This window comes from Rhamphochromis longiceps, linkage group LG18 (assembly GCF_057381845.1).
Source record: "Rhamphochromis longiceps isolate RC_006_pf linkage group LG18, R_longiceps_female_GT1.1, whole genome shotgun sequence".
NCBI lineage: Eukaryota > Metazoa > Chordata > Actinopteri > Cichliformes > Cichlidae > Rhamphochromis > Rhamphochromis longiceps.
In genome coordinates, this window is record NC_140574.1 from 22,021,253 (window position 1) to 22,033,230 (window position 11,978).

Below are 11,978 nucleotides of genomic sequence, written 5' to 3' on the forward strand. Positions count from 1 at the left end.
TGGCACCGCTTGGTCCTCGCAGCAGACTTCTACCACATAAAAAAAAAAGCAGCCTCACTTGTAAAATAAAACACGTATTTCTCTAGTGAAATAGTGGAATACCTAGTTCACAACATAAAGTCAACCACTGACTGCATGGCCAGGAGGCTATCTACAGATCTGGCTATGGCTCAACTACAAAGGAAACTGCACCACATGCAACCACTAGGTGGAAGGAAACACCAGGAGTTCATCCTTCATCCATTTGCCAGTTCATAGGATACCCGATGAGTTTATTTTTTGTGTTGTTTTAAACAGAAAAAAGAGAGATCACTTCAGTCTCAGAGTAAAACCTTCAAATCTTACCTGTGAGTTAAATAAAACTGAATAAATAAAAGAAAAAACTAAAACATCAGCAAAAATTTATGTGGATGAATAACGTTTATATTCTCACTAGTGCCCAAAATGTGTTCAAATATGACTGTAAGACACCGTGTGATCCCATAGTGAAGCCATCATTAATGATACAGTACAATGTCTCTCTTATGAGATGGAGCAATAAATGTAAACTTGATCTTTTCACAATGCTATGTGTTACTGAACACCCTGGTATTGCTTCTATTATTTCACTTTCTTCCCAAGAAGGATGCACACCAACATGGAAAAGGAGGCACATCTAATCTGTGTCAGGTCATATTGTTTTTCAGGACAAAACCTGTCTTTAGTTCAAATCAACTTTTGTCCTTTTCCTTATTGTGCTCATCTGACAGTGTTACTGCCCATTGCTGCTGGCTTGTAGGTGCTACAGAAACTGTCTCTTGTTACTTGTAGTTTCTATTAGACAGCTTTGTGCTTCTTTTCCTGTCACTGCTACAGCCCGCTGGTGCCAGACTGTGCTCAGTTTTTGTTGTTTTGAGATATTGAATTTCGTTGTTGTTCTGGACGTAATTATAGAAAAAGAAGTGTCCAAGCAACATTCCTGAACTGTTGTTCCCAAAGTAGGTGAAGTTGGCTGTGGTGTAGACAGACCACTGGTTACCAAACTATGGGGCAAGCTTTCCTGGTGGGCTGCAGAGGTGGGGCATAAGTGTTCAAATTGAATATAAGGAGAGAAACTAAGTTGAATGTTTATGATCAGAAGTTTGCAACACTCCATAAGACTTAAAATTTGGGACTCTCCACCAATTACTCTTAGAACTGAAGAAGCTTTTCAGATGAGAGTTGAAACATCTTCAAGGAAACTTAAAGAAGTCCAGACGCTTTTCTTTCCATGCTCCATAGACAAGTTTGCAAATACTTATCATGGGCATGAATTTCATGGCAATCTTAGGCTTTTAATGATTTTATTGAACCCATCTTTATTGACTTTAAAAGTAAGAATTTGTTGTACATTTGAATATATTTTGGATTTTCTCTAAACTGCACAAGGTCAAAAGTATCCTTACAGGTTGAAATACATACACTCGATGTTAATAGTGGCTCTGAAGGTTAAATGGTGTCTTTTAACTTGACAAGGCCTAGGCCTGTTAAGTTTTTTATAAGTAATCATGGTTTACTAGGACTGTTAGTTTCTTTTTGCCAGCATAAAATTATTTGTTTGACGGTACTTAGTGAATTGACCAGTTGCTCTGAACAATGGGAAAACCCAAATGAATTAAGTGTCGATTTAAGGAGAATTGAAGATTGAGTTTGGAAGATCTCTCTTGGAGCCATTTTTAAACAACTGCAGATTCCAGGCTCATTACCTCAAATAATTTTTCTTAAGCATAAGTTAATCAGATGTGTCACCACTTTGCTAAGGCCTGCAATGACCCAAACTGCCACCCTCAGACGAGACGTATTTGGTTCAGATGGAACAACTCAGGAACCACCAAAGCCCTGATCTGGAACGGGCGGAAAAATTGTGAACTGCTTTTAAAACTCAACTCCACTCTGCCAAAAAGAGTGGTTGAATATCTGGCCAGAATTATGCCAGAAGTTTTTTTATGGCAACCAAAATCATCGGGTCGAAGTGCAACTTGCAAGGGACGTTTAACAAAATATCAGTGGGGGTGGATGTATGTATTTAAGCCTAAATTTGCACTTTTGACCCTGCGGGAATCAGAGAAATTCAAATCAAGTATGTATGCTTTACAATCATTCCAGCTGGCAAAATGAACAGTTCAAAGAAATTCAAGTCCAAGGGAGTGTTTTTTGTATCATAATGATGATTTAGGTTCCATTAAGTAGTCATGAGTTTATTCTTTCCATACTCTGCAGTTCCCTTTTATCCCCAGATTAGTTTCTTGTCTATTATGTTCCTCTTATGTCTCGCCAGTATGTATCTGTTGTGTCATCTGTGTTTACATCTTCCCCTCTCCCCATCTTCCTTGTTCCCCGGATCCCAATCATGCAGTTCCGTCCTTGTGTTTCCCCGTCTGTCATATGCATTCACGTATGTTCTCCCCAGCCCCAGACATGTCTCTCAGCAGATATGCTGATCACATTTGGAGTAGAGTTTTTATGTGCTTTTTATTCAGGTCAGAAATGGTCTTTTAAATTGACGGGTTGAGGTAGAGAAAGTGGAGTTTTGTTGCGAGCACTTTTATATTGGGTGGACTGTATATCAAATAAGTTGACCAAAAATGTTACTAAATAAGAAAAGAAAAATGTGGATGCAAATCATATCAGATTATGCATTCAGTTGTACTCGGAATCAATGATAAGACATGTTGTCCTAAATTAAAAGTTTGAGGTCAGTTCCCACAAAAGAGCACGCCACGCCTCAGTGGAATATGATATAGTGTAACCTTCTTTTGTCCTCACAGGGAAAAGTAAGATCTTCAGTAATACAGGAAAGTATTGTGCTTATTTTTTTAATTCACGTCATAAAGACTAGAAAAGATGAACATTCATTTGTTATACAAGTGTTATCATCAACATTGTCATCTAACAAAGGTGAGCTTCCTTGTCTAGGTCTGATAGGTAAGAGACAGACAGACACCCCTGAGGGGAGGAGTTAAAGCCTGTGGGCTCTTTGGTATTTGCTGAAACAATAACACACCTGTCATTTCATGTTGGAGAGAGAGGAAGGTAGAAGAAAGAGAAGAAAGTAAAAAATTTAAGACCAAGTTGCTTCCCTAAAATCAGTTTGAGAAACAGCATCTCACCTCGAGGCAGTGGATAGCAGAAAAAAACTGAGGGCATGGGGACGTTGCAGTTAAAGATGCTGAAGCTTTTGTTTTTATTGACCTTCAGTGGGGTAAGATGTTCTTATTTTCTCATTCAGCGTTAATTTAAACCAAAGTAATTTACAGTGTTTTCCACATCAAAGGTAAAATGTTTTGATATTGTGCATGCTGCATAAATCCAGATAGAGAGCAGGGAGTAGAGGACGTTTGAGACATATGAACACAGGCCCTTTTGAGTATCACGGCTTTCAACAAGTGCGAGCGGCATGCCCAGCCGTACCTCAATAGACAAATTCATTCCGACCTGAAAGAAATACCTGCACTGACCAGTCCTGAAATCTGTGTTGAGTGAAGGTAATGTGCAGCCTGCTGCCTCTCATGCTCTGAGAATGTGATACAGGGCATAATTTGCCTCAGGATATAATGTGGAATAGCAGAAGCTTACTATCTTTGGAAGGATACCCTTGTCTTTAATTGACTGTATTTCCTGACTTTCATTAACAAGATCATTCATTGTTTCATTCATTAAACTGACTTTTTTTCTCACTTTCAGATATGCATGGCTCAAAATGGTAACAGAGCTTCTTTCATATTTGAGATACTTATTGGTTAAGATACTTTAAGATGTAAATTAATCACATTCCCCTTTAATCACACTTTCTGCTTTATCTTCTTCAGACATCAGGTTGTCAGTGTTTACAGTGACATCCAAGAGCATGACAGTGCAGTGGAGCGGCCACACTGGTGCCAGCTCCTACAAGATCACAGCAACCCCCAAGAACTCCCCGGAAAGACCCGTCTTTGCTCAGTTCGGTGGCAACACAGTCATGGGCTCAGTTAACTCCCTGTCACCAAACACGGTGTACACCATGCAGTTAGAAGCTATGGACAATAATCTCAGGGTGCTCAGCAGTGCAAAGACTGAGGAGACGACAGGTTGGTAACATCAGAAAAAACAGAAAGGGGCAAACCTTTATTGATAAATAAACACGAAGCAATAATTTTGAGTAACGTAAAACTTAAAATATAGAAAATCAAAGGTTTATTTATTCATATAGTGAGAAATTAAGAAAAATGTTCTTGTCATCAACTGATTACACACCAACAATAAAGTACATTTCATTTGACTACAATGAAATGTATCAGTCAATGTAACATTTTACAGTGTATCTGTGTAAAAGAAAATACATGGAAAATTTAAATGTAATTTTAATTTTTTTTGCATTATGAATTAACAAAAGTATCTATTTATTTTAGTGCATATATTAATGAGATAGTTTGGGCAAACATTTTACTTGTACTGTGTTGTTGTTAAATAGCTCTATTTAATAGTTATGAAATACCCAAAATACTTTGTCAAACATGGTTTAATTAAAAGTGAAAATGTTCTTGTTACATTTTTTCTGCTGTTTTTCTCTTTTTTTTATATCATCACTCTTTGTTACATGGAACAGCCAGAAAAACATTTCAGACAACTCTTTCAGCCGTTTCAAATTATGCTGCACATTTTCCAATATTTCCATAGACAACACAATCGTTTTTGTTATCCTCCTGAGACGCCGTGTTCTCATTTGAAGACATTACATTTTGGCTTTTAGTATAGAAACAAGTTTTATATTTATTGGACTCAACTAACCTTGAATATCAAAGAGATATTTGAAACCCACTCCAACCAAGCGCTCAGGCCTCAAGAGGCTTTTCTGAAAATGTGAGGAAATAATAAACTGTAGGCCTATGCAGTCATTTCAGAATTTTCAAATAAAATCTTAGTGTGCAAATTGTCAGTAACATGTGAATAAATATGTATAAATGTAAGAATGTAAATGTTTATTTGTTTTACATGTAGTAAACTATAATGTAAAAAGGAGACTTTATTGAGAACTGCACTTAAATTTGGTAGTGGTGGTCAACTGCTGCATCTATAACATTGTAGATGGCATTCTTACAGGAGTTGTTATGGAAAATTGTTTTTGCTTCTGAAAAAGAAAAACATGTCGTCATCAATAAATCTATAGTTTGGATTATTGTCTCAAAATTCTTATTTGGAACTTGAAATTTGAAGTTAGTTTCTCAAATTTGAGTTATTTTTTAAGAAATATATGTTAGTAGGTAGAAATTCTGAGATAATAACCCAAAAGATGTTTTTTGTTTGTTTGTTTGTTTGTTTTGTATTTCAGTGATACATTGTACTTCTCTTACAAATAGAAAAGCTTTTATTTTGGAATCTATCTGACTGACATCTACCATCTGCTCCTTAGCCCCTGATGTACCCAGCATTGGGCAAGCCTACTCCAAAAACAGCAACAGCATCACTGTTGAGTTCAAAGAGGTATCTGGGGCGACCAGCTACATCCTGAGGGCAGAGTCAAAGACAGGTGATTTCTTCAAGGAGAGCACTGTGAGCAGCTCTCCAGGTACCATGGTGGAGCTCCAGCCATACACAGACTACGTCCTCAGCGTCATGTCCGTCAACTTAGGCGGGAGAAGCCAGCCATCCTACCCCACAGAGGCCAGGACAGGTACGTCAATATCTGAAACGAGCTAAATTAGAAGAAATAATCGGGCCATTCCATGTAAAATAAAAGCATAAGTTAAATATAATTTTCAGCAGTGAAATGTTGTACCTTGAGGTCATGTAACTCAGAAATTTTAATAATATGAAAGTAAAAATTTGGATGCCGTCTGTACAAAAGCATCAGCTGATTCTGAGAGGGCCAAGTCGGGTGTGACTGACAGTGCACTTATAACTATCTTCTAGTTCCACTTTACCGTAAAGATGGTAATCAGCCTATAAAGAGTGAAACACAGGTTTCTGTTCCTCCTTAGAACAATAACTTGTTATCTCACTCCACTGGCAATAGTGGCTTACCATTTCACCGCCCATTGTCATGGGTGCCCAAGTCGTTGCAACTAGCACGAGGGTGGAAACTGTATCCACTCGCTGCTCCATGGTGGTTTCATAAGTGAAAAGAGAAACCATGAGAACTAGGTTGTCTCGCATCCTGAAGGGTAACTGAATGTAACAGGATCACAGGAAAGTAGTTTCTATTTCATATCTTATAAAGAAATGGGAACAAGGAGAGGAGAAGTAAGGTCTCTTTGTTGGTTTGTTTGTTTTTATTCCCCATTAATCCCATTAACTCTTCATTCTCCCCCTGATCACATCTGCAGTTGTAATGGCTCCCAACTTGAACACATCCTCTCCTACCAATGGCACCATCCTTGTGAACTGGGACCCAGTGAAGGACGCCGTCCTCTACACACTGGTCATCATCAGAGAGGGATCCAACACCCGCCTCAAACTCAACACCACTGACACCACGGTGAAGTTTGATAACCTTGAATCAGGAACTACATACTGTATTAAGGGCACGGCATGGGACTCTGAGGGTCGCACTGGTGATGATGTCACTGTCTGTCAAATTACACGTAAGAAACCTTCTCAAAAATTAGGCTGATAAACATTTGAACCCGTACCAGAGGACCAGTCATGACTGCTGTTATTGATTTCATTGTGGTTTCATTTCCAGGTCCTCAGAGCCCAGATGTGACTCACGTTCAGGTGACTCCAGGACGGGCTCTTGGGATTGCTGTATTCTGGTCACAAGTGAGGGGTGCTAATCTCTACTTAGTCTGGACCTCTAATGGCCAAAACTGTTCCACAGAAAACAGTTACTGTTACATTAATCCTGCAGATTGTGGACAAAACCACTCAGTCTATGTCATAGCCTATAACGATGCTGGACCCAGCAGCCCCTCTGAACCGGCTAACTACATAACATGTGGGTATATCATTCGTAATGTATGGTTGTTTGTCTTATACTATTATTCATTTAAAGCACTCTCAAAACTTTTGAAATTAGCTCTCAGTAGCATTGAAATAAAATACTAGAATTTCAATATTGAGAAATCCTGCTCTTGGTTGTAATTAGCTCATGTGAAGCCCATTGTTCTCAAATGAACTACACTATCTGTGAATGCAAATTTATACCTTAAAAGAAGATCTATTAATGAAACGAAGAACTAAATTAGCTGTTTTTTTAGATTTGTTGTTGTTGTTGTTCTTTTAAGCACCCTGTGCTCTGCTGTAAAACTAAACATTTTATCATGGGAGTCCATGGGGATTGGCTCAGTTTTTGAACCAGCTTCAAGCTGACTAAAAGGAATTGCAACTGGAACTTTTTTGTGACAAAGGAAAACACAATCATTTCTGTTGCTCCAGATTTAGTGTTCAGGCTGTGATCAGCTGACCTGTGCTAAATCTTTGTGAATTTAGTGAAAAAAAGAATAATCTTGAATTCATTTAGCTGTTAGCCACAAGCCTTTTACAGATGTGACCAGATCATCAAGCTCTCCTAATGAAAACCAATAAGCATATTTGACAAATTATCACATGGAGTCTTTGACATGTGAAGTCCATTACTGTTATTACTCAAGGACCATTGAGGACCATTGTCTCTCTCTGACAGACCCATGTCCGCCAGAGAACATCTGGGTGGAGGAGCCCAGAGCAGGTAACTGCTCCGTGATGTGGGACGGAGTGCCACTGGTGGAGTACTACATGGCGTTCATAAAGCGGGATGATGGAATGGAGACGTTCTGTAACACCAGTTTAACCACCTGCCCATTTTCCTGCATGTGTGGCTACACCTACCTCACTACCGTATTCCCTTACAACCAGGCCGGCTCCAGCCCTTATGGACATGTCCGCAACTACACTACCAGTATGACTTTCACACAAAAGCACCCACATATACAGCAGCACCACTATTAACACAGTCTACTCCAACCCAGCACTATCCATCCAATCACATCCTATAGGATCAGGCCAGTGCTTTTGTTTATGCTTGTTTCTTATGGGATTTTTTCCTCATTTCAAAAGTCCTTTGTCGGAACTAAAGGTAAACATCTCTGAAGTAACTACTATGCTGCTATTGTTTAAGAAAAAAGTCATTTTCATGATTAAGCCTGAGTTGTCATGACAGGAAAAGCCCACTTTTAGACAGACAAAATGTATAACCCAACTTTAAAGCTACAGCAGTTTTATGACCAAACTAAGAGAAACTCACAGTTGGCTGTGTGTGGTTATTTGCCTGTTTTTTTTAATTATTTTTAATTAGTTTCTTCTCTCCGCCTCCTCCTCAGTCCCTTGTTGCCCACTGGATGTTATGATAAAGCTGGTTTCTACGGAGACCCTGGAAGTCATGTGGACACCAGTCAAAGGAGCTGAACTGTATGAGACGACAGCAGCACAGACTAAAGACGTCATCCACTGCAACGACACAGCACCGGTGTGTGCGCTCTCAGATTTGAGTTGCAACACAGCTTATTCTGTGACTGTGACACCTTGCTGCGATTTACGAGGATGCAACCGCACCTGCAAGCCGCAAACGCATGAGACAGGTAATTTAAACACTGAAGAGTGACTGTTTTTATGAAACACACACAAATTGTGTGCAAATTCATCTGAAGCTCAGACTGTGCATCGCTCAGTGAAGCTAAAAAAATCCAAAGCATGTTAAAAGTTACACGTTATCACAGCACAATTTGAAAAAGACTGAACAAGTATGGTTTGTGTAGAAGGGTCACCAGGAGAAAGCCTCTCCTCTTCTCTTCTCTTCTCTTCTCTTCTCTTCTCTTCTCTTCTCTTCTCTTCTCTTCTCTTCTCTTCTCTTGATATGGGGCAAGTTTTCTTCCTATGCTTCTGGTTTTTATTTAGCTAAGCTACTAGAAAATACCAGTTGCTTCACATTTTGTCTACAAATGTGAACAGAATTACAAGTATGAATCAGTACATTTTCCAAACTTTCTATTTCTTCTTTTGCAGTAATGTTTCACTCTGTATTTGTATCTCTGTAATTTTGAAGTGACCAACTCTTTTATGTGTGTCTTGCTGCAGCTCCCTGCACTCCAGAGATCCTGAATATGACTCAGACCAACAGTTCCACATACAGAATCCTCTTCACCACACCCAACACCCCCAACACGAATTATACCATCACTGCCACTGGACGCTATGACAGACAAAGCTGCCAGTCGACGAACAGCTCCTGTGTGCTCACGCAACTGCCCTGCGGCTCTGTCTACGAGGTTACAGCAGTGGCCACAACAGCTGTGGGGAAAAGTCTGCCAGGATTCAGTAAAACTTTGGAAACAGGTATGACAGTCTGATTGGTTACGCTGTTAAACCCCACAACAAAATGTACAATTGGTCCACCAAACAGCAACTTTAATTTGAGCCATATGCTAAAGTTGCATCGAGCTAAAGCTGATCTCTGCTTTTAAGGTTATCAACAGTTAGACATGTGCCAAAAGCTTTTGTCATTCATTAAATGAAATGAATTAGTTCTCAAGTTTATACGCAAAACACCAATGTGGATGCTTCTCATGAGGAAGCATGACATGTACTGAATCTAGGAATCTAAAAATCCTCCCATACTTAAGTCTGTTCTGTATTCTTCCCTTAAGGCCCTTGCTGCCCCATGTCTGTGAACGTGACCCAGGTCACCCAGGCTATGACCAATGTGACCTGGTCACCTAGCACTGGAGCTCGCTCATTCATTACCTCCCTGACATCACCACGAGGGTATGCCAAATGCCACACTCTAGACACCCACTGCCTGATGGGGTGCATCACCTGTGGAACCAACTACAGCGTCAACCTGGAAGCAATCAGCAGCACAGGACAGAAGTCAGAGTGCAAATATCGTGGATTCTCTTCCAGTGAGGATCGATAAATACAAACACATTTGTAATATTTTTACATCTAATGGAGGGAAAAGTAGAAATCTTCACACTGTCAAAAAAGATTTTTTTTACAAAAGCACAACTCTACACTCACTCTTTTACAGGTGCCTGCTGTCCAACGGGGATCAAGCTCTATCGCAGGACCAACAACACCCTGAGGGTATACTGGCGTTCGCTCGGCCCTCAGATCTATAATCACACAGTGGAGCTGTATGGCACCGGAGCAAACTACACCTGTATGGCAGCTGCAGGCAGCATGTACTGTGACATCCAGGAAGAAACATGTGGGGATGTCTACACAGTGGTGGCGGCACCTGTGGAAAAGTACGGGAGCAAAGTCACCTTCTGCCAGCCCAGGACGTACTCAGGTGGGAACAAAATTCAAGGAGCGCATTTACTCTGATTTTTAAATTTGTATAACGAGTCGATTCTAACAGCTGCTTTTACACTTTTCATTTATCCTTAGTTCCCTGCCCTGGAAGTAACGCTGGCATGGGTACGTATCATCTTATACCTAAAACAATGATAGTTACACACTGATTATATCTTTTAGTTTGTTTCTACCACTCAAAAAGAATTTCATTGGCTAAAGCCGGAAGTCTCGTAGTTTAGCATAAAGACAGAAAAAAGAGAGAAACATCTACTGACTCCATCCTTAGGTAGAATCCAACTATGTCATTTAAAAGTTTGTTTCTATATTAATATATTTTGTTCATGAGGTGTTACTTCTGAATATCATTGTTTAAAAACACAACCATAAAAAACTATTTACATTTTGCTAGCTGTTTCCTCTTAAGCTTTGAGCTATTGTTAAAATGCCGTCTCTTTCTTTCCTCAGTAATTTCTCGTGTGAGACGAAGTGTGAATTAACTGTGGTGAGTTTGTTGTTTCTCATTCAACGTTGTTCACATCACATCTTGGAAACCTGGAGATGATGACACGCCCATGTTATTGTGTCTGTTACGAGTGGCTGTAAAATAGCCTCAGACTCTGTACGCTATCGCTGTAGTGTGATTTCTAGAGTATAATGTTCCACAAAGGATTCTTGTTTTTACTAAGATGAACTTCTCCTGCCTTTTTCTCCCAGTGTGAACACCCCAACCACCAACACAGCAACAAGGACAGAGGCCGATGTTTACACCAGTGATAACTGTGAAGACTCTGTATACCACGATGACACTGAGTCTGATAATAATTAATATCCAATAAAATGAATATCTGTTAACTAATAAGCTTAAAAATAAATATTAAATCCAAAGATAAACGAACTTGAAAAACAGGGAAAAAAAATTATGTGAGCATTTACTGAGCGCTATTAAGATATATTATTTTAAAATTTTGCTGCATTTAAAAAAAAAAGAATAAGTGTTTTACTATTGGCTCCTCGACTCCTCATGTTTCATGCGTCCTGTTTCAGTTAGAAGTTACACTGTGAAAAAAAAACAAGAAATGACGACTATAAAATATGGAAAAGAAACAAAGCTTGAAACATTATGCTGAGGCCCGACTTAAAAGTGTCATAGCAGTAATCATTCAAATTTTAAAACAGTATATTAGGACTTCTCCAAGTAGAGGACCTCCATATGGCTTCAGTTTGATGTCTCCCGGTTGTGAAGCTTGAACGTGGGGCAACAGGGATCCGTCTCATGGAGTCTGTGGATGACTCATCTGATCATATTGCCAGAGAAATATTGAATGTCACACCTGCTTTCATTGGATTTGTTTTCTCCCAGATGACAGATGATAAAAAAAATAAAGCAAATTGTTCTGCATCACAACGCTGTGTAAAGTCAGTCTGTCAGTATTTAAATTATTTGTTTGATTTGTCTGATTGTTGGAGTTACCTCACAATATAAGGCACCTCGAGGCAACTGCTGTTGTGATTTGTTACGGATAAAACTGAAATTAAATTGAAATTACACCCAAGATTTTCCTGAAAATGATCACGGTAAGATCCTGAAATTGATCTTCCACTAAGATATTACTTAAAAGTTGTATATCTGTCTGTCTGTGGTCTCATTGTGACTGCATTTTAGCTGACTAAAGATCCTGCTGGGACGATATGAAATAACACAAAGGAAG

The 11,978-nt window shown here is 39.3% G+C and overlaps 1 protein-coding gene across 1 annotated transcript; it reads left to right on the plus strand.

Moving 5' to 3' along the window:
* Positions 1-3,050: 3,050 nt before the first annotated feature.
* On the plus strand, positions 3,051-11,661 carry fndc7a (fibronectin type III domain containing 7a). The gene is made up of 14 exons (XM_085388733.1): positions 3,051-3,220; positions 3,703-3,721; positions 3,828-4,085; positions 5,408-5,668; positions 6,321-6,578; positions 6,680-6,931; positions 7,619-7,873; positions 8,295-8,552; positions 9,049-9,306; positions 9,618-9,872; positions 10,001-10,264; positions 10,363-10,392; positions 10,735-10,771; positions 10,984-11,661. The coding sequence occupies exons 1-13, from the start codon at positions 3,164-3,166 to the stop codon at positions 10,764-10,766; spliced, it is 2,457 nt and encodes an 818-aa protein (XP_085244859.1). The 5' UTR covers positions 3,051-3,163; the 3' UTR covers positions 10,767-10,771; positions 10,984-11,661.
* Positions 11,662-11,978: the final 317 nt, after the last annotated feature.